Source organism: Pygocentrus nattereri, chromosome 5 (assembly GCF_015220715.1).
Source record: "Pygocentrus nattereri isolate fPygNat1 chromosome 5, fPygNat1.pri, whole genome shotgun sequence".
In the NCBI taxonomy this organism is placed as follows: Eukaryota; Metazoa; Chordata; class Actinopteri; order Characiformes; family Serrasalmidae; genus Pygocentrus; species Pygocentrus nattereri.
In genome coordinates, this window is record NC_051215.1 from 9,343,957 (window position 1) to 9,368,300 (window position 24,344).

At 40.3% G+C, this 24,344-nt stretch overlaps 1 protein-coding gene across 1 annotated transcript in view; it reads right to left on the reverse strand.

The window, feature by feature from the left end:
- The window catches only part of LOC108426141 (MAM domain-containing glycosylphosphatidylinositol anchor protein 1), a 339,434-nt gene that overhangs the window by 118,019 nt on the left and 197,071 nt on the right, over nt 1–24,344 (reverse strand). Inside the window, exons 7-8 of the mRNA XM_017695434.2 lie at nt 8,068–8,337; nt 83–412 (exon numbers count right to left, since the gene is read on the reverse strand). Coding sequence (XP_017550923.1) covers nt 83–412; nt 8,068–8,337 — 600 coding nt within the window. The remainder of the gene's footprint in view (nt 1–82; nt 413–8,067; nt 8,338–24,344) is intronic.

Here is a 24,344-nt window from a genome sequence, read left to right on the forward strand (position 1 = left end):
TGGCAAAAAAAACTAAAATGCCCACTGGAAAGTCACCCAATTTGGTGTGGATCTTAAAAAGTATTAGGATAAACATCCTCACCGCTGCTCTGCGTGATGTTGACGTCAACACGGAGCTCAGGAACACTGCTGGCAGGGAAGTTGGCCACACAGCTGTAGGTGGCCTGGTCTCGGAACTTCATGTCCACAATCTCCAGGCTGCTGGTGCCAGGGGGCATGTCTGGGTCATTGCGCAGCACTATCAGGCTGTCTGATGGGTAGACCGGTGCGCCATTCTTATACCAGGTGTAATTGACCTTATCCTGTGGCTGCGCGTCCACGTGGCAGGACAGCTTGAGGTCGCGACCCATCTGGATGCTCTCGCCGTCTTTGTTGGAGTCTGGTGTGATCTGGAACGTCAAGTTCTTCATTGCTGTGGAGTGAGAGAGCAAAGGAGAGAGGGAAGTGGGAGAGAGAAGTTAGAAGTAGAGAATAGAAAAGATACAGTAATAGTAGGAAATGCATTAGTACAAAGGCTGTTATAGTCATAGTAATTATGCAGTTTTACCACCAGTAGAACCTACATTAACCCTTAAAAGCTGTTACCATCGTTTTGCTATACGTTTTGCATCTGTTAGTCTTGAAAGTAGACGTGTAGATATTTGTCCAGACTTTTAGCATGAAGCATAAAAAATATATCTAAAGTGCTTTAGTTTTATCTGCTACATAACACTGACACAACCATGCTATAAACATGTCATGGCAGATGTTATATGCTTTCATAAGCTGTCATGACTGTCATGACTGATATTAATATGTGGCATTATGTGTTAGCATAATGGCTACGTTCACATTACAAGGCTCATTGCTCAAATCTGATTTTTTGCTCAAATCCAATCTCTCTGACACGATGGTTCACACTAATTTAGGTAAGTGGCTCAAATCTGTCATTAATGTGAACGAACTGGCGACCTGAAATGTCCTGCATGCTGATATCCTACTCAGCAACATCACATGAGTGAATCACGTGCATCATCAGCAAACAGACTAACAGTCAGATTGAGCTTCACGAGCAACTCTGTGCATTTAGGTATGTAGAGGTGGTCAAGACAACTTGCTGAAGTGCAGACCGAGCATCAGAACGGGGAAGAAAGGGGATTTAAGTGACTTTGAACGTGGCGTGGTTGTTGGTGCCAGACGGGCTGGTCTGAGTATTTCAGAAACTGCTGATCTACTGGGATTTTCACACACAACCATCTCTAGGGTTTACAGAGAACGGTCCGAAAAAGAGGAAATATCCAGTGAGCGGTCAGTTGTGTGGATGAAAATGCCTTGTTGATGTGAGAGGTCAGAGGAGAATGGGCAGACTGGTTCCAGATGATAGAAAGGCAACAGTAACTCAAATAACCAACCAAAATCTCTGAGGAACATTTCCAACACCTTGTTGAAAGTATGGCACGAAGAATTAAGGCAGTTCTGAAGGCAAAAGGGGGTCCAACCTTTTACTAATAAAGTGACCAGTGAGTGTAATATATATATATATATATATATATATATATATATATATATATATATATATATATCTATATCTATATATATATGAATATGTGACTGATTGCTGTTATATTACTGAATTAAATATGTCATGACAACTCACAAGATCCAGAACTTCAAAACATCTAAAAATCTGCTATACTGATGTGGTTATGTCAGTGTTGTGTTGCAGGTTAAGCCTTACCAAATATTTTATTAGTGTCACAACACATTTTCACATATATTATAATTGCTAATTGTAATGAGTTAATGTAATTTATGAAGGATAATTTACCTCAAAATACCAGTTTTGCTTATGGCCCAGATTTTCTTTTGGAAAAAAGATTAATTGTGTCTTTTTTTTTCTATAAATAATAGGGGTGCATCAATCTGATACTCGGTATCGGTATTGGTCTGAGACTGGCCAAAATCCCTGGATTGGATATCGGAGGGAAAAAAGCATAATCCAATATGATCCATGATCCTAAACTATAGCATTAATGCTTAACTAAACCTTGAACAAAATGTGTCACAACTAGGGATGTCAATGAATATTCCAATTCAATTATATAATTAAATAATAATTATACAAAAAACAGACATTTGATTGTGAGAACTAATATTCAGCGTGGAAAAAAGCGGCATTGCCATGGCTTTCTGCCTCACTGGTTCTCACATGAGCCACTGCCGCTGCACTGAATGCACTGCAGGATGGACAGGATCACACAATGACACTCATGATTTAAAGTGAAATGTATGTCCAACTGAAACAAGCGAATAATTCAAAAACAACCGTATGGTAATGAGGGCAGAGAGTTCGCAACCCAAGTCAGATGCAGAGAGAGTGATTTGCATTCCGGGTGCTCTAAAAAGCCCTGTTTGGAAATACTTCAGAGCAACTTAGAGGTTAGCAGACAACAAAATTGTGGCACTTGGCTCTATGCAAGCTATGTAAGCTACAGTTAGCCTACCATATCAACACTAGCAACCCGAGGGCACATCTTAAAAATATGCACCCAAATGCGTCCATTTCCATTTCCATTGAGATTTCCTCCTCGCATTCACATTCCCTCTGATAAATCACGGCCACATGCATTCACACAGCACTGAAACAATGGAAAGAAATGGGTGAAAAAGTCAGATGCCTCAATTTAATGGCCCAAGTGAAGATCTACACCTTTCTTGAACCTTTTTTCACTTTCTGTAGTTGTGTTTGATGGTCATTTCTCATCAGTGAATGGGCACGCCCCTGAGGACAAGATTTGTGAAGAGAAACATGAATTTGAGGGGCAACTGAATCAGATGCAACTCTCTTGTTGCACTGGTTTGCCCTCTTATGGGCATAATGTGCAAAAATAGGTATGCAGTGTGTTCATCAGTTTTGGCCAATTGTGACAGCCCTAGTGGCGAGACAGATGCGCAGCATGTGTCACGTGAACAGAAGCCCAAACGTGAGTGAAACGTGTCAGTAGCATGGTCATCGTGTCAGCTGTGTGGAGTTAAGATAACTTGATATCAGGTGTAACAGTCTTTAGTGAATACAGCTGCGAGCGCCTTAAAATGCCATGTCTACTGTAGTGTGTTCCACTGTACGTTTTATACTGGAAATGCTATTATTTATGGTCTATGGTCTTATTGGATCTTTTTTTTTTTGCTGTCATTGAGGAATAGGATACAGTTTTAAAGCTTTTGCATGAAGTTGCACTTTAAATTTAATTTCATTTAAAGTTGCACTTTAAATTTCAGAAATTTCAATTTCTTTAAAATTCATTCAAGTGTTTGCATTGTTCTGACCAATCGAAAATGCTGCTATGTTCTGTGTGTGAAAACACAAGAAATAAATAAATAGAATAAAAAGTCTAAGTCAAATTGTGGGATATGTATTTTTTCTTTAGGGGAGTAGAATATTTGCTCCACAGTTTCAGCCCGATGTTGTTTAGATGGTAAGGTTACGCAAAGGGCATCCAGAAAAATGTATTATTAACAGCTTTGTTTAAGTGAGGGAAAAGGAGCGTATAGGATTGGTATCGGTGTCGGCGGACACTCAAGGTTGTGGTATCAGTATTGGAATCAGACATGAAAACGTGATATCAGGCCACCCCAAAATGAACGTCTGTCTCATATGTGTGTGCTTGTCATGGTGAAAATGTCTTTTTCTTGTCTTTCTTGTAAAGACAATCAATTCAAACTAAATTCCCTGTAAAGACCATTTCAGTTCACATTACTACTATTACAGACACTTCAAAGGTATTTTTGTTGAAGAATATTTTCCAAATATTTGGACAGCCAAAAGTGCCTGTAGATGCAGAAACCTAAGAGATCCGGTCCCGATGACGCAACCAATTCCTCCAATCACGTGCGACTGCCTTGTTCTCAGTCACCCGATTTCTAATTCAATTCACCCGTGCTTGTGTTTATCTTAGAGCTTAAATAGTCCCTGGTATATTCGGTTCTTTAGTATTGCCAATTTCTTGGACTAAGTTTTCTTGGCAGTAAGTTTCTGATTATTTGACTTGTGCCTTGAACCTTTTGCCTGCTTTCTGGATTTCACTGGATTTTTGGATTTGCCCTTTTGCTCTGGTTGCCTGCATGTTTTGGGTATTCCGTTTTTTTGGCCCCTGTTTGGTTTTTGGACTACAATATTGGATTTGCCCTGAGATTGTGTTTTACTTGGACTTATGTACTGATAACGCTTTCATTAAACAGACTTCCATGTTTAAGATCCACAAGTGTCCTCTTGTGTTTGTGCAGCGTTACACTTAGTTATATTATGCTTTTGTTTGGTGACTTCTAAGGGACACAATATAGCTTTTACAGATTTGATCAATCCAGCGGTGCTCTTGTGTCACCATTGCTTGAGCTATATGTTTGTCAGTCTACATTCAATTCAAATCATTTCGGAAATTATCTTTTTTTTCCTTTGTTTTTGTTATCTTTGCTCAAGATTTGATCACCAATTTTGGAACAAGAGGCCTTTTACATATTCTGTCATGCCACATTTTATTTAATTGAATTGAATTGATTTTTTGCAGTATGAGAAAAACAGCAAATTAATAGTAATTTTCACATTTTAAATAATTTGACCAGGGTGCGTAAACTTTTGTATTAGACTGTTATTTGATTAAATTCATTCTCAATAGAGCTTTATCAGTCATCTTATTATTATCTTTGGGTCTGTTCAGTATTCTAGACACACTGCGATGTCTTTTTGCGCCTAACTATTATGTCCATCATGTGATGTTGCACAGCATTTGCATATTATACTTGCTATAGTTCATACATCTCTTGGGAACCTGACAGGTTCTGTATTGTTGAGCACACTGACTCCAGGGCATCTGTACCTGAATTCTACTCAAATCGCTAAAAGCTTAGCACGGTATTTACTGTTCTGACAACATGACAAATGACCCTGCAGGTAGGGACTGAGATTTTGGCGCCATATGCTCAGAGCCATGTGTTCAAATGGACAGCCCCCTGTATTCTACGCTGGGCTGATTGTGTGTGTGTGTGTGTGTGTGTGTGTGTGTGTGTGTGTGTGTTCCTGACGTGTAGTACGCTCATTACCGGCAGCAGAGACGGATTCCGAGTCAACGTCCACCCCACACACTTAGAGACAGTGCGCTGATGCTAATTACCTCTTTTCCACTCCGATTAATTGGAGTAAATAAAGATGATTAAAAGGGCTAAGAATAGCCACGGGGCTGTAATGACGGCTGGGCGTAATGCTAGTTTTTATAACGTCTATGCCAGAGCCTCAAGCGTTTGACATGATTACACAGGCAGCAGAGCTAATCAAAGTTCAACTGCTGCCTTGCCCTCATGCACAGTCAATACACACACACACACACACACACACACACACACACACACACACACACACACACCCTTCCCCTTGACATGGAGAGGTGGACGTGGTGAGCTTCAGCCGGCTTGAAATTCCATCAAGTGTAATTGCTTAGGGTGCTTAAATTTACAATTAAATACAAAGATGTATAAACACACTGCTCGTCAAAAGTTTGGGGACACTTTTGAATTTGAATTTTTGGTAGCACGTCCTATAAATGCTAAATGCTTAGTGCTTTATAAATGGATACATAACGCCTTATCATATCCGGCACAAGTGGTTATGATTACATGTATAACACTTTATGAAGCAAGAGTGTATGACTTCATAAAGTCCCTTTCCACAATGCATTGTAATATCTGGTCATATATACATATAAAAGTGTATTTTTATTTATTTATTTATTTATTTATTTTTAAACATTTCAATAAAATGCTGAAGTGCATGCGAGTGCTGCTTCATGTTAGCTAAGTGTGTAACAATTACTGTGTTGGATCTAGATGTTATACAGAAAATACACCAAAACTTTGTTACATTGCATTGCAACATTCATTCTTCCTAAATACTATAGCATTATAACCATAGTCCCCTGCTTTATGAAGTGTTCTGCAAATACAGCTACTTATAAGCAATTACACAAGCTTATTCAGAGCATTATGAGGTATTACCCATGCCATGTAACACCTTATAAATGCATTTATAACACAGGAAAACAGGATTTACTGGAAGTACTACTGAAATTTCTCACAATTAAGTATTAATACCTCCAAAAACATTTGCAATTAAAAAAAAAAAGCTTTTTACTAATACTTCCTAACTCTGACAAATTCAGGGCCAGATGAAAAAATAAAATATAAAATGTGCCATAACTTTTGCACAGATCACATTTTACGCTTTATTTTTTCCCCCATTACATTAAATTCAGCAAATAAAAACGAATTGTGCAGTAATGTGTAGGAGTGTGCACTCCATAGAAGACGTGTACTTATTTTCTTTCCCACCGAAACAAACTACGCTGACTAGAAGAACAGAATTTGTGAGACAGTAGCATGGTGTGCACAAGCATCGCAGTTCAATTTCCACTACATCTTCACACATGGACATCAGATCCTGAGAGCTGAAAGGCTCAGGCCATCATCCAGTCACTACAGCTGCATTTCCATAGAGCGCAGATTAAAAGCTCTTCAATGAAACTACATTAAAAATGTTTGCGGTTTCCTCACTTCTGTCACATCTCAGCATGGCCACATTAAAACTCCCTCACACACGCATCCTGTCTCAACCCAAGTGCCCACATTCCTCTGCCACAGAGAGCTATTTGAGGACTTTTAATTTAGAAAGCCTGTAGCCTTTTCTGGAGCTCATAAAATGGCTGCTCAAAAAAATCAAACAGGACGTGCAATCAGTGGTGACATCACTCATTTCTTTGCGTAGTCCTCAGGTTTGCGTAGACCTCCCTCAAGTGCATATGCATAAGAAAAGGAAGAGAATTTAGCATTTTTATAAAGTGTGCTTGTGCATTAGTTTTGAAATAACATGAGAGCAGTGCGATACATCGTCTCCTGTATGCCCTGGTATGTGTTAGGCTGTTAGTAATGTTTGCATGTGCTGTATATTTTATATGCATATTATATATTTAGCTAGATGTGCATTTTATTATTGTGTAAGATGAGTTATTTCTCATATGATGAGAGTTAATACTGTTTTTTATGCAAGTTATTTTAACCTCTGACCAGGGACAACAGATGAAAATGGGTCTTTATGGCTAACTCTGGCTCCTTTACAGCTCTGTTGATATTGTTTATTAATGGGCACTGAGTTTACATGGAACCCAAATCAAAAACATCTGATCCAGGGATTGATACCTTTCAAAAATATCTGAATATATCTGAATATAAGAGCTAAATATGTTGGATCTGAACTCTCCAAAATGGTAGAACTGCAGGACAAGGATTACACAACCCGGCTTAGTAAGTCAGTCATTTACATATACGGCATTTGGCTGACGCTCTTATCCAGAGCGACTTACAATTGGATCATTTTACACAGGGAGACCAAGACGGTGTTAGGAGTCTTGCCCAAGGACTCTTATTGGTGTACTGTAGGGTGTTTGCCCAGGTGGGGATTGAACCCCAGTCTACATCGTAGAAGGCAGAGGTGTTAACCACTACACTATCCCAACCAACCAGTCCCTCAACTTCATGATTCCTTGATATGAAGAGTAGGTCTTGCCTCCTTTTTCAAACTATGGTTAAAAAGCACATGTCAAAATTATTTTGTGTCAAAGACGTTTCAACACCTGAAAAGGAGCTGATCACTACAACAAAGGGATAAAATGCATAGGGGTTGGCATAATTCCCAACATAGCGATAGTGATATTGTAACTTCAAAATAAACTGATCCCTGATTAATACGTTAAAGTGCAGACCAAACAAAAAAGATTGCTGTTCAAGCACTGTTCAAGTGTATGCACAATAATATAGAACCAATTTTGTTGCAGATACATTTATGAAGTGATTCTAATATGATGCTACTAGTCTACATTGGTTTGAACTAATCTGTTGGATCTCCTGCTTGTAAATCACCTAAAGAAAAGCCATTTTAAGGCTGTATTTAACTGAGAGGGCTATAATCTCAGATTCTATCATAGAAGCACACAGAGTGCAGCTGGGCTTCAGTCAACACTACTGCAGAGGCTTATATGCACTTACTTCTAACTACAAGGTTGACGTTCCTCCTGGCAGGGTTGCCCACGTTGTTGACAGCGGTACAGTTGTAGAATCCCGACTCGGCCGGCGTGACTGACCGCAGAGTGAGTGACCCGCCACGGACCACAGAACGACGTGGCAGGGGGCCAGGATAACGGGACCAGGTCACTGTGGGCATGGGGAAGCCCGCTGTCACCTCACAGGTCAGTGTTACGTCCTGCCCAGGATCCACCACGTATGTGTCATTCACGGATATCTTCAGGGCTGGAGGAGCTGGTGGAGTGGACGGAGAGAGAGAGCAAGTTAGTCTTTTCTGTCGTTCAAAAGAAGTTAAAACATTTGGAATCACAGGTCAAAAGATCTTCACAGGTTTCAGATCATTTGTAAGAAGCTGGAAAATAATGACGAATAAATAAAGCTGGAGATGGATGCAGCTTGACTGAAATATAGAATATTTTTTGATCTGTAGTTTACAGCAGTTTAATCTACATTTCTACATTCATTTTTGTATATACACCTTTGTAGTTCTACAGTTACAGACTGTAGTCCATCTGTTTCTCTACATACTTTGTTAGTCCCATTTTACCCTGCTCTTCAGTGGTCAGGACCCCCATGGACCCTCACAGAGCAGGTACTATTTGGATGATGTGTTAATGTGTGTTGTGCTAGTACAAGTGGATCAGACACAGTAGTGCTGTGATGATAGTGTCATAGACGATAGCTCATCTGCCGCTGCACAGTTTGTGTTGGTCATTTTCTAGTCTTTCATCAGTGGTCACAGGACGCTGTGGGCTGGATATATTTGGTTAGTGGACTATTCTCAGTCCAGCAGTGACACTGAGGTGTTTAAAAACTCCAGCAGCACTGCTTTGTCTGATCCACTCAGACCAGCGTACCACATACCACCACCAGTTTTACTGCAGTGCTGAGAATGATCACCCAAATAGTACCTGCTCTGTGAGGGTCCATGGGGGTCCTGACCACTGAAGAACAGGCTAAAAGGGGGCTAACAATGTATGCAGAGAAACAGATGGACTACAGTCTGTAACTGTAGAACTACAAAGTGCAGCTATAGAGTAAACGGAGCTGATAAAATGGACAATGAGCATAGAAACAAGGAGGTGGTCATAATGTCATGCCTGAACGGTGTAAAATAACATAAATGCTTCATATAACCAGTGATCCAAACACTGTACTGAATGTTGAAGTGTTAATGATCTCAGCTAAACTGTGAGATTGTACCAGGTAACAGTGTCCAAATTGTAAGCAGGTGATAGCAGGTGAGAGGCGCTGGGAGAGTCTGAAGAGTGAGTAAACCAATGTGCATTAACTCTTAATTTAGTGATGAGAGAGGGGGCGGGGGGCAGTTGTATTGAGTGATCACTCTGCTAGCACACTCCAATTCAATATACCTTTAAGCCCTGGGATTTAGCACATCACAGAGCTGAGCTAATACCATATCCTGATTCAGAGCAGAAAAGCATGAGTACATGTTTAAGACTTTTCTACAGAGCCCCGCTGGTGACATCCTGTATAAATAAAAATAATGCATGGCCATGTCTTAGAAAAGCGTGGGAACGAGATCCTAATGCGTGGCCACGACTTTCATCTTTGAGAAAGAGGGGAAAATTAAGCTCCACTCTTGCTTCAGATGTGAAAACATCCAGCGGTGTTTCTGCCCATCTTTCCACTCTGAGAACACGACTTAGCACTATGAGTCTGAAAGGATGCGTAGTTGTGAAGAAAAAACAAAGAAGCTGCTGGTGTTCTCAGCACAATGCACTGACCACCCCAGTCCAGGTGCCATCAACATTAAATGTGTTTGGGAACATATGGATCATAAGAAAGAGAAAATGCAACCAATTTGAAAGACTGAACTTTGGATGAGTGGAAAAATTTGCATATTGTACTTAGTTGATGTGACTTCTGTGTGATTGGGTGTGGGAAGAGAAAATGAAACATGGCATTTATGGTCAGTATTAATATGAATAAATAATATATTCATAATTAACAATATTAATATTAGCACAAGGTAATAAAAGCCACTAAACTTCGATCAAAGCTTAAAGGAAAAATTCTTGTCTTGTATAATCAATAACATGACATGAACCTGCAAAGTAACTTCAGGTTGGCTTTAAAAATAAAGGTTTCTCTGGGTTTTTGGAGCAATGCCACCTGTTTTCCTAAAGTACCTTTCAATGGATGGCCCTTTAAATATCCACTTTGGTAAAAGATGTGTGAGTGTGAAGAGCCTTTAATGGATCTTTCAAATGATGTATTTTTGTCCTCTCCTAGAACTGCAGGTTCAAGCTAGGAACAAATTATGAACTTCTATTTTTAATTGAACCAGCACAGTTACAGTGATTATATGCTTTGAGAAACAACAGAATGCATTGCCATGGCAAACACTGCTATATGACTGTGCTCACATTGCAATATAGTCAGTTACATTTAAATACAGGCAGCCTGCTTGGTATTAATACTAAGATGGTACCACAATAAGTGAATGTTACACAGCAAAGAAAATGCACAAAAAATATATATATTATAAAATAATATACAATTCTTATTCTTGCCCTTGCAGGAAATAATTAAGTGCAGTACAAATGACACAGGCAATTACCAAAGATAGAAATATGCTTTTGAAAGTGCTCTTATGTTGTTAGGTTCAGTAGGAAATGGATCCAGATGAGGCTCTTTTTATCTGATGAAACTTTTAATGTTGTTAATCCTGTAAGAGTTTTATATTGGTTTCTTAATAGAAAGTATACACTATATTGCCAAAAGCATTTGCTCGTCTGCCTTCACACACATATGAAATTGAGTGAGATCCCATTCTAACCCCATAGGGTTTAATATGATGTCGGCCCACCCTTTGCAGCTATAACAGCTTAAACTCTTCTGGGTAGGCTTTCCACAAGGTTTAGGAGTGTGTTTATGGGAATTTTTGACCATTCTTCCAGAAGTGCATTTGTGAGGTCAGACATTCATGTTGGACAAGAAGACCTGGCTCGCAGTCTACGCTCCAGTTCATACCAAAGGCATTCTATGTGGTTGAGGTCAGGCCAGTTAAGTTCTTCCACACCAAACTCGCTCATCCATGTCTTTATGGACCTTTGCTTTGTGCACTGGTGCGCAGTCATGTTGGAACAGGATAGGGGACGTCCTCAAACTGTTCTCACAAAGTTGGGAGCATGAAATTGTCCAAAATCTCTTGGTCTGCTCAAGCATTGAGTTCCTTTCACTGGTACTAAGGGGCCGAGCCCAACTCCTGAAAAGTACCCCCACCCCATAATCCCCCCTCCACCAAACTTTACTGGCAACCTCCAAACCCAGAGTCATCCATCAGATTTCCAGATGAAGAAGCGTGATTTGTCACTCCAGAGAACATGTCTCCACTGCTCTAGAATCTAGACTGCATTCAACGCTTTGCATTGTGCTTGGTGATGTAAGGCTTGGATGCAGCTGCTCGGCCATAGAAACTCATTCCATGAAGCTCTTCTATGCTGTTCTTGAGCTAATCTGAAGGCCACATGAAGTTCGGAGGTTTGTAGCGATCAACTCTATAGACAGTTGGCGGCCTCTGCGCATTCTGCGCCTCAGCATCCATTGACCTCGTGCTGTCATTTTACGTGGCTGAGTTGCTGTCGTTCTGAGTCGCTTCCACTTTGTTATAATACCACTGACAGCTGACTGTGGAATATTTAGTAGTGAGGAAATTTCATGACTGGACTTGTTGCACAGGCGGCGTCCTACCACAGTACCACGCTGGAATTCACTGAGCTCCTGAGAGCGACCCATTCTTTCACAAATGTTTGTAGAAGCAGTCTGTATGCCAGTGTGCTTGGTTTTATACACCTGTAGCCATGGCAGTGATTGGAACACCTGAATTCAATGATTTGGATGGGTGAGTGAATACTTTTGTCAATATATTGTACATGAAATGAGTGAAAGCCTCATTATTTCACATTGTCATCAAAAGTGGATTACGTTACAAACATCTGACCAATAAGGTATGGGCATTTTAGACTTTACGATGTGCTGGTGATGATGTGGCAATGGCTAACCTGCTGAAGATGTTTGCCTATACTGACAAAATACTGACTCAACATTCTCAGAAGATACAGTTAAAGAACAGTTTTTTCACAATCAGATGGTCAGTGTCGAACAGAGATTGAACCTAAACCCAGACTAGATTTTCCATTAAGAGGGAATCTTCATTTAATCTCCATCTCCACTGCTGTGTAGTCCAAAATGAGCCTTAATCCCAGGCTGGGAAACCGAGTCTTTGTGAATTAAACTACTGGAATGAGAAAAGGAATGATGTTTTCTGTGTTACTAAGTAAAATGTGAAATGATTATTGTTGTTATCACAGCATTTATAGGTCAGTTTATTATGTGAACAATATGGTAAAAACTTTTTGTAGGTCAGTCTCTAAATGCTATCATCTGCAGTCTAATTAATTAAATTAAAGTGAAAACTGAAATGTCACAAACAATTTACTGTGTAAATGTTTTATGCACATGAGAAAATTAGATTTTAAAAGCTCTGTATTTAGGCAGTATGTGTTTACTTGCTCAGAAAAATAAACAAACAAATAAATAAATAAAATATTATTGGAATAAAGTCAAATAACCAGGTTTGTTAAACTGTACCGGAGGAAGCCTTGTTTGATTTGTAATTATCCAGTACTTGGCTTGGCTACTCACTACTGCATTACGTTAAATCAAGCATGCTGTTGACAGAGGCAACAGATTCATGCAATAGCTGGAGGCATCCAGGAGAAATCTGGAACCAAACTTTTTTTTTAATAAAAAACACATTTCCAAGATAAAGGATTGGAACAATGCACAGTACTGTATGTGAATTACAAGCTCTGTACAAGAGAATAAAAAGTCGTGTCCAAAACATATTTTTAAGAGATACAGAGTAAGTCTTTAAAGCTACACTATGTAAGATCTGGGGATTTAGAGACTTCTATGGTGGAAATGTGTAATTGCATGCAATGTGTAGAGGAACATTTCCTAATGTGGGCTGTGCTTCAGAGCCCAAGGAGATGAATCTGATGATTGGGCCCTGAAAGAGTATTCAAACAGAACTTAGTCAAAACTTGGTAACGGACGTGTCTTCCGAGGATGTGAGTGAAAGATCCTCTGTTGTAATCATACATTCATCAGTATAATGTTGATTTTTTAACACTTATATAGTGCTGCTTTAATATTGAACAGGTTCTCATTACTGATTTGGTCATTTTTCGCTATTTTTACATTGTAAGAGTGCAATGACAGAATGCACTGGCTCAAGAAATGACCATTAATCAGGGGCATTGATCTTATTTCTCACTGTAATTCTTGTTTTAATTTCTTTGTCAGTCCACTTGCACATATTGGCATGTTTCATAGCATCTGCTGGCCAGAATGTAAATACATGATCGATCATAGGGCTTTATTCAATTTGCATTTACATTATTTACTCATTCCATCATTATTTATCACATTATTTTTGCATTGGCCAAAAAATCAAGCAAACTCTGGCAACTTATGCGACTCTTGTACTGCCCTGGTGCAGCTGTTGCCCTCTTTGCATTCATAATCACTCCAGTTGGTTTCTTGATACGTTTGATCTGCAACGTGAAACTGTCACACTAAAACATCACAAAGCTGAAGTCAGCTTCTCATTCGTATGTTCCCGTTCCACCTTAAATGGTGCGGCAGTTACATTTTGTAGGCAGCATTTAAGGTGGAATGGGAAAATTTCCAACAAGAAGCTGGTGAATGAGAAGCTGATCTCAGCCTTGTAAAAAGATATAATTGTTGACAGACATTTTTAAAAGAATTTTTTCTACTTTTGAGTAAAGTTTCCTGCTGGAGATGGGAGAAAAGCAGCTATAGATGAACTAAAGCTCACAGCAGAGCAAAGTAAATCTACGTTTTTGTTTATATTTTTTAGTCTATAAATCATTAGCATACTGACATATTTACAGCCAAGATGGTAAAATGGAGATAAAATGTTGTGACTCCCAAAGAGGTTTGATTTATGTTGAAAGGTTGTTGGGTTGCCAACTTCTGTTCTAACCGTTTGCTTCACAGATGCTAGAACAGTTTAATAAGTTAAAGACTCGACTTGGGGGTGTGGAGCCTACAGTAACTATCACAACTTCTATCATGGAACTCAGAGTCACAAAGCACACAATACATTAGATTAGAACCCTACACTCTTAAAAATGATGGTTCTTCTAAGGTTACTTATGAAAGACATTGGTTCTAGGTAGAACCATAAACACTCAAAGACTTCTTTGCATGCTTAAATGATGGTGAAATGGGTTGTTCCACTGTTACAAGGTCGATATCTTGACATCAATCAACAATATCCCTTTTTGGTGCTATATAGAACCATTTTCAAAAAGGTTCTATACAGAACCATATGCAACACATACTCCATCAACCTGAAGAGCCATTTTATCTTGCAAAGAGCCATTTAAACATGCAAATGATTCTTTGACTGTTCATAGTTCTATACAGTACCACTGTCTTTACTAAAGAACCCTTGAAGAACCGTCTTTGTAAAAGTGTACAAAAACCAAACCAGTTTTTCAGATGGTATAAAACTGAGAGAGTAAGTACTGATGAGAGTAAACACTCTCAGATCTGGTGAGATGGAACAAACAGTCTGGTAGAAAGTTCTTCGCTGTCTCTGGCCTGCAGCTAGGGAAAAAATTGCTCCCCTCACCTTTAGTTGGAACACTGAATTTCATAAACGCCCCGGTGCCACGAAGCAGAGCTACCTAAAAATCTCAGCGAGAACAGCGAGAGACGACATGTGGAGACTGTTATGAAGAATCTCACCTCAATGAGCAGGGGACAAAGGGACAGAGAGAGAAAGAGAGTGAGAGCAAATAGAGGAAGGAGGCTGGGCCTTTGCCAGGAACAGACAAAAAGGACAAGTCCAGAGGGACATTAATCTTCTGAGTCTGGCTTGGAGCTCAACTCACATAGGCCTGAAGCCCCATCAGCACAATATCAAACACCTTAACCACACAAAAGTGCAGAAACACCACAAACCCAGCCACACTGTGGAAATGAAAGGGTCAGGGAGGCGGAAAGGTGTTTTAAGCTGGGGTAGCTGAAATTTTAATCAGTGTACACATGGCATGAAGGGTGATGTCATGCCAAATTCTTGACCTTTTTTCTATTTAATTTTTTATACTTTCCATCAAATAGAATCGTACTGCACTATAATGAGGCGAGAGATGACAATATATGCATATAACTGACACACATCCTCACTCTGCTTTCTTGGACAGACTTAATGCTAATTAAATGATTGGTGACCAATCAGACTGTTGATATGTAGCGCATTAACTGTGTCGCACACAGTCTCATGAGATTTAACACTGGAAAGGACACTGAGTGGCGGATCATTCTCAGCATTGCAGTAACACTGACATGGTGGTGGTGGTGTTAGCGTGTGTTGTGCTGGTACGAACGGATGAGACAGAGCAGTGCTACTGGAGTTTTTAAACACTGTGTCCACTCACTGTCCACGCCTACCTTGTAAGTCCACCTTGTAGATGTAAAGTCAGAGATGATAGCTCATCTGCTGCTGCACAGTTTGTGTTGGTCATCCAGTCTTTCACTAGTGGTCACAGGACGCTGCCCACAGGATGCTGTTGGCTGGATATTTTTGGTCGGTGGACTATTCTCAGTCCAGCAGTGACACTCACGTGTGTGAAAACTCCAGCAGCACTGCTGTGTCTGATCCACTCAGACCAGCACAACACACACTAACACACCACCACCATGTCAGTGTTGAGAATGATACACCACCCAAATAGTACCTGCTCTGGGGGGGGTCCATGGGAGTTCTGACCACTGAAGAACAGGGTAAAAGGGGCTAACAAAGTATGCAAGAAACACATGGGCTACAGTCTGTAATTGTAGAACTACAAAATGCACCTATAGAGGAAGTGGAGCTGATAAAATGGACAACGAGCACAGAAACAAGGAGGTGGTCAGAATGTTATGCAGGTTTTGAAAATACATAAATAAAAACAGAAAAAACTCTAAAACAAGCTCACATAAGTCCAAATTCCTAAAAAGTTCAGATCGCTGTAGTATTATTATCGTTGTTTTTAGCAGTTGCAGTCCTGAAAATCAGGGGATGCTACAGCCCACTCAGCACCCCCCACTTCCCACGTCCCTGGAAAGGGTTGCAAACAAAGACCTGCCATCTGCAGAAACTTCCTCTAAATGAAGATTGTTCATGGAACCTACTGTGACTTTAAAAAGACAAACTGACGCCAGGCACTCCAGAGTAATTTTACCAGAGGTCAAAGTTCAGACCAATTAAAACCGACCCACATACACCCCTCATTCTCAGCGCCATCTTCCTAAAGAGCATCAAAACTATGTTAATCAGTTATAGCTATTTTGGCAGATGTTTTATCAGAGTCCAGTGTTTGAACAGGAAATAACCAGTAATGTTTTTTTTTGCCAGATAAATCCATTTATGGCTTGGAAAGTGATAAAAAAATACAAATACATTCTGATTCGGATATGAAAGGCCTAATGTGGGTTTAAAATACATTACTTCGAATTTGAGCAAGCTTTAAAAGCTTGGAGAACCAAAAAGAAGTTGGCCGTGACCATATAAAGCCAGAAAGAAAATCATATTGCATTTATTTCCCAAACATTTAGAAGGTATTCTAATGCATTAGGTAATTATGCCTGGAAAAGTGATCATATTTAGCTTCTTTCATGAATGAATAAGATTATTCTTCCTTTTTAACTGTTTGTTAAATTCCCTCAACAATTTGCGCTTTGCATCATTTCATTAACTCATGGAAAGTTAGCTAGATGAGCCCATGGAGGGGGGGACAGGTTGAGTGAACACAACAGTCAACTTCACCAACAGACAAGCTGGCTAGTTAGTCCACCAACTAACCTAGCCGAGTTAGCCTGAATATGGATTTCAGCAGAAGAATGTGCCCAGACATCATCATGTGATGCAATTACTTTTCTAATCTCCAAAAATGGCAGATGCTGAGAAAAAAAATCAAACTATAACATTTTAACAGAAATTGATGTGGCAATCTACATGACAGCTTATTTAGAAAGTTAGAAACTGCACTTCTACATATACTGGTATATAGTATCAAGTTCAACTCCATCCTCTGGAACTGCCGTCTCAAACCGGTGTTTGTTCTAGCATCTTACTTACCTGCCATAAGTAAGACTGTCACCTCATTGACCCCTTTCTCTCCCACTATACACCCTTTAACCTCCTGTAACCAAAACCAAATTCATTGTATGAGTAAGCATACCTGGCCAGTAAAGCTTGATTCTGATTCTATGGGCTATACATAGGCAGTGCATCTGAAGCTGAAGCCAGACAAAGTAATTATCTAATTAGCTCACTGAGGCTGGCCTAGCCGAGATCAAGCGAACCGCTATAGAAAAATCCATTCCTTACTGTCCACTTCACCTCCCGTCCTGCTAGTGGGCTTTTGTGTAACATAGGAGCTACACAGCTCTGAGCTGGGAAATTAAGCTGATGAGGACATGTTAAAAACAGTATTGAAACAGGATAAGAGGATGAGAGACTTGTGTGTTAAAGCACCCCAGTAGCTAATGTTCTAATCGCAACTGTGAGGTTAGAACAGGTAATACTGTCAGAAGTGTAGGCAGGTGAAAGTGAGGTGAGAGGTGCTCGGAGAGATTAGAGAGTAAATAAACTGATTTGCAGTCAGTCGTCTCTAATTTAATGGTAGAGAGAGATAGAGTGAGAGAGAGAGAGTGAGAGAGAGAGAGAGGGAGAGAGGGAGAGGGAGAGAGGCAGTTGTATTGAACTGATGGCTCTCTCTACTAGCGCACTTCAATTCAATATACTTTTTAGTCCTGGGATTTAGCGCTCCATGTAGCTGAGCTAATCCCATATCCGCAATCCAAAATACTGAGGCCATTCTTTAGAGCATGTTCTCATGGCCTATCAGCTTTACAGCTCGCAGGATTTCAATCACTGTAATTGGAAAGGAGTTTCCTGTTCATGCACTCATATACAGAGAGAGAGACAGAGCAAGAGAAAGATAAAGAGAGAGAAAGAAGGTGAGAGCGAGAGTCAGGGTTACTATTAAATGATACTGGTAAAATAAATACAGTATAAGAAATATCAGTATAAGATATCTTGATATCTTGCTATCTTGTATTCCATTTCTCTCCCGCCTGTGACTTTATTAAGTGTACCTTGTGTCTACACTCATTGTCCACTTTATCAGCTCCACTCATGATATAGAAGCATTTTGTAGTTCTGCAGTTACAGACTATAGGCCATCTGCTTCCCTGCATGATTTGTTACCCATACTTTTAACCTTTTACCTGGTACTTCAATGATCAGGACTCCCACAGGACCACTACAGAGCAGGTACTATTTGGGTGGTGGATCATTCTCAGCACTGCAGTAACACAGACATGTTGGTGGTGGACCTACAAGGTACGAGAGTCTAATAGAGTGGACACTGAGTGGACACACTGTTTAAAAAATAAAAATAAACTCCTCATAATTTAGTATTAATCCAGGTGGATGTAGTCTCAGTTTTTCGAATTTAAATCAGCACCAGCATCAGCATCAAATGTGTGCACATGAAACATCAGATAGATGTGACCCAGAATTCAGTGCATCCCAAATGTAAATGTGTTGGTTTCTGTGGCATCACGAAAAGAACTGCATCGAAAAGAACTGCATCCAAAAGAACGGATCCTGCAGTTCTTTTTCACATTTCTGAATGCATCGTCCACCAGCTAATCCCTGAGGAACCCCCTGCCCAAGCCTTTAGCCTGAGTGGTCCACATCTCAGGAGAATGTATCATCAGGATTTGACATGGAGCCATGCTACTGTAGATAAAAGTGATTTTGAGCTTGGGTGCACTTTTTATCTGCTTATGCTCTGCTCTGAAAGCTGATTGTTTCACTGTTCCTCAGACAGCGTCTGCCTCTCCGCTGCCACAAGCGCCTCTTATTTGTACAGCAAATAAAAGAGAGATCACTAGGAGAAATGGAGGGAGGGAGAGAGAAAGAGAGAGGGAAAGTGTGTGAGAGAGAGAGAGAGAGAGAGAGAGAGAGAGAGAGAGAGAGAGAGAGAGAGAGAGAGAGAGAGAGAGAGAGAGAGAGAGAGAGGGAGGGAGGTAGTGGAGATTGCAAAGGAAAGAATTTATCGTTTCAATTTTCCAAGATAGTGGAAAGGAGGATGGTAGCAGATCACTTCTTGGCTTCTTGGTTGTCCCACGGTAATAGGATTGATGTGTTTTACAGGCTTTACTACAACCCAGAGCAAGCAAGCAAGCAAGCGAGAGAGACTGTGATAGAGAGAGAGAGAGAGAGAGAGAGAGAGAGAGCGAGAGAGAGAGAGAGAGAGAGAGAGAGAGAGAGATTCTCACAGCTCACCAGAGAGAAAATTAATGGACAGATGTGAAAGATGAGACTTGGAGAACCTGTTCTTAAAAATAATTGTGCCAAAAACAGTTTTGTGGACAATGCCAGGAAAAAACCACTTTTGGTACCTTAAATAACCTTTTGATTAAGCTTCATCAAAGAACTCATTTTGTATGGTTGCAAAGAAACTTATTAAAGTTCGAAGAACGTCCACATAATCTATGGGTTCTATACCAGTATACGGTGTATATACAGAGTTTCAATACACTCTTAATAATTAACACACTGCACACTTACATTATGTGAAGGTTCTTTAACATGTTCTCATTAACATTTACTTCCCAAAAGAACCTATCACTGTAAAGTATTTTGGGAATGAACAGATCGTCTATAGTAGGGGTACGGAAAACTCCTGAAAAGCTGAATTCCGGCATAGTTTGGTGATTTTTTTCCTACTCAAGCACACCCGATTGATTACCAGACTGGGTTGGTGTGGTAGAGCAGAGAAATCATCACACTGTGCTGGACTCTGGGCCTCAGTTCCCCACCCTATTCTATAGAATTGCTTCAAAGCTGCTTAATGAAGCATCCCATCAAGTACATGTTCTGCCCCACTCAAAAAACGTCAGCCAAACTTTCACCAACATAGCTGCTGTTTCACATACAGACATCTCTTATAGACAAGACAGGACAGTGTAAGATGGTGCTGTCACATTTTGTTAACACAAAATGTAACACAAAATGTATATTGACAGGCTTTCTGTGGGCTCATTGAACTACATTATGTCCTAACTAAAGTAAGATAACCAGCTGAGCATAATATCCAAACTGTAACATCTAAAACAGGTGTGCTTAATCCTGGTCCTGGACATCTACCACCCTGGAGAGTTCAGATCCAACACACCTGACTGTAATATTCAGATGCCTCTGAGGACCTTCATTACCTGGAACAGGTGTGTTAGATTAGGGTTGGAGCTAAACTCAGCAGGGTGGTAGATCTCCAGAAGCAGGACTGAGCACCCAATTTAAAATAAATATGTGACTGTCTATTACAAATTTACATAAAATGGATACAAATATACACTACTCTTAGTTTAGTGCTTTCCCTTACAGACCCTATCAGAAATATCACCCCTTTATGTAGGAAAGGGAAAATAAGCAAAATAAACAGAAGTTTACATCAAACTAAATATCACCATCAAACTGTCACCATCAGATAAACAGTACTAAAAGCTTTCAGCTTTGATAGAGAGGATAAAATCAGGCTCCACTCATGTCTCAAATCTGAAAAAATCTATCCTTCAATGTGAGAAGATAACTTCACTCTATGGGCCTGAAAGGATGTGTAGCTGTGAAGAAGCCGTTACCTTAAAAGAGAAAAAAGACATTTTCCAAATCAAATAAAGAAGCTGTTGGTTTTCTCAGAACAATGGACTGACGAGTTGAGTCCAGACCTCAACATCAAGGGATTAGTTAAAAGCAGAAAATGCAACCAACTTCTACAACCGAACTTTGGAAGTGTGGAAAGTGGAAGCGGAAGTGGAAAGTGTTAGGAGCTGTTAGGGGCTCCCGAGTGGAGCAACCGTCTAAGCGTTGGCCCTATCATCAGGAGATTGTGAGTTCGATCCCTGATGATGCTACAGCCATCCATAGCCGGGAGTCCAAGGGAGCACAACTGGCCTTGCTCTCTCTGGGTGGGAAGGATGGCCTTCCTTTCTCCCCCATCACTCAACACGATGCTATTCAGCACCAACATCTGTTTGCTGACATACCAGATCTGGCGGTTGGCGCTTTTCTCTGAGAGCGTTCAGCTGTCCAATGACGTTGTGTGAGCAGCAGTTCGAAAAGATGCAGTGGCACTTCACAAGTCTCGTAGAAAGCCTGTGTTAGCCTTCACCTTCCTTTGGTTGGCTGGAGTCCTAACTAGCTGGTGGAATTGGAGACATTTTTTTTTTGTCTTCTTTCCAGCACTGAAAAATGATGAACTTGTATGCAATAGCCATTTTGACTGGAAATCACATGAATGAAGGGTGACCTTTGCCCAGTAATGTATTGTCTTGATGTGTATTGATGTGACCAGTGAGAGCAGCTGTCATTAGCATACACAACACCTAGCAAATGGTCCTTTCTTTGCAGAGGAGTAAATGTCAAGATAAAACATACTAAAAATGTTGAATTCATGATTATTTTACTACTGAATTATCTGTACAATGACATGTCCAAGAACCTTCCAGGACGCTGACAGCATACTACGTTAAGTAGACTGAGCACCACCACCAAATCTACCAAGACGTATGGAGAACAAGCCTCAAGGCAAAGTAAGCTGAGCAAAAGAGCAAAAAGTGCGACCCGGCTTTTAAATAGACAGCCAAAAGAAAGCAAACCACCAAAAAAAAAAAAAAAAGAAACAGCAGAGAGTACAGGCACGGTGAGCTTACTAAACTGAAACCATGGAAACCACAGGAGTGAACCCTCTGACATGTTTCTCTGACAAAGTTCAGTCATTCATTCTACAACATCACCTACCGTATGCTGAAAGTAATTATAATTGAACATGGCTGGAAAAATAGCTGCATTAATAAGCTCAGCAATATGGTCAGCTATGGTAAGGTCAAGGAAGAACATCTGAAACCCTAATAATCCAAACACATTCATCAAACACGCCGTTATCATAAACCTGAGTCTGTCCTGCAATCATTCAGCCACTACAGCGGCCCATCCTTCAATCACAGTCGCTCAGTGACAGCGTTAAATACACACAGACACCCAGACGAAAGCACATGCTGACAAAGACAACATCCAGGATTAACGAGACTGCGCAGCCGTGTGGTGCCCGGCAACAGATAGAAAGTAATTAGTACTCAGCAATGTTAGACACGACAACAGCATCATTAAAGCAATTTATCGCCGTCGATTTTAACGACGCCTGTCTCAATTAGCACTATTGAATAAATCGTAGCGCAAGCATGAGGACTTTTCTCTTTTTTTTTCCTCCACCTACTTTTCTGCTGGCCCCTTCGTCAATGTCAGATGTGCTGTCACTCTTCGAGTTGCATACATTAACTTTGTGCATGCATATTTATCATTCCATCTCTGTTTCAATATGCATGGAGCTTTTTTTCTAAAATCCTTTTTATTTATGTGCTTTACATAAGAGCAAGAGTCCATTTTTGGAGCTGAATGCTCAAACAGCTAAAGAGGTAAATGTCCTTTTCCCAAGGGGAAATGTTGTGTATACATGTGTGCACGTGCACGCTCCCTCGCCCATTCATTCTCATTACATTTGATGGTGTATTAGTAGTCAGTGGAGGGTGTATTGAAAGTAAAGGATGGCAGCGGTATGCTGGCATAATGAGAAGCCTTCTGATCAATAGCAGATACAGCCCAACGTTCAGGCACTCCTATACATTTCCACAAGAAGCTTTAAATCAAGACATTTATGAGATGGCTGGATAGGTCATACAAAGCCAGTGACGAGACAAGGGTATATGGCGAATGGCCTGTGCTAAAGGTAATGTTCAGCAGGATCCACCATTCCATCCATCTGATGGAAAAGAATGCTCACCCCCGCCTCTTCTTTCTTCTTTCACCCCTCATCTGTCTCTTTGTTACACATAAATGGACTGGACGATGGAGTATGTGTCTGAGACCAACCGACCAGTCAGCTCTATTTATCTGTGTGTGTCTGTGCGTTTGTTTTGGTACATTTTCAAGACTTTGGAGAAAGAGTAAAAATCCATACTCACATAGTCTCCCTCACATAGATACTGACATGGTTTGTAAAGGGAATTTATGGGGGGGGCATCTTCATGCTGTGAGGCACTACTCACTGTGTCACCATGCTGGTTTCAGGATCAGTAAACTCTAAATAATAAAGTCTTTGAAACAGTTCTTGGTTTGGAAATATAGATCTAGAAAAACAGAACCTATACATTACCTTAGCTATGGGTAGCATATGCATGGCTGGGGGCTTCTGTGGCAATGACACTGCTATATAATCTATTACCAGCCTAATTCTTTTCAAAACATACTGGTAAACTGTAAAGAGAACTATGTACAGCACTCCACCTGCCACCTATTTTTAAGAGCATTTGTTGTCAGTGTTCTCACCAATACTGCCCAATGGACCAATGACATTTACTTCTTTTTTTTTTTTTTGATAGCTGTCATATAAATAACACCCGATTTTCTGAATGGCATCCTATGTACTGTTTTCTGACACACGGTTGCAAACGTGTGTGTGTGTGCGAGAGTGGGAGAAGCACAAAAGGGAATCCTGAGCAGGGTTTTATGGTCCTGTTATTTGCGAAAGGAGGATTTAGTGTAGCATCTCTGACAGGCAGAGCGAGCCTCAAACCAATGTGAGGATTATTATATAAAAATCAATCAAACTGTGCCTTTGTGTGTGCGTGTGTGCGTGTGTGTGCGTGTGCATGTGCGTGTGTGTCTGCCTGCCTGGGCCCTGACCTATTTGAAGAAGACTCTAATCCTGAAACCATTCATGCCACAAGGACAGATGAGAAAAATACCTCTATATCCCTCTGACACATACCTACTAACATATCAAAGCACACACACACTCATACACATTCACATGGACACACACACGCACAAAAACACACACATACATACAAACACCCTCCAGTGGGTCTGCACGGGCATAAACATACATTGTTGTACTCTGCCAATGTCTAACCGTATTATCAACAATCTACTATGAAATAAAAATAGATAACATTTTTCTATGCCTGTAACATGTTCCTAGGGAATGTCAGAACTTATATGGAGGGTATCATTTCTAGGAACAGTTCACTTAACCTTCTGAATTCTATGTCTGTCATTTTTCCTTTTC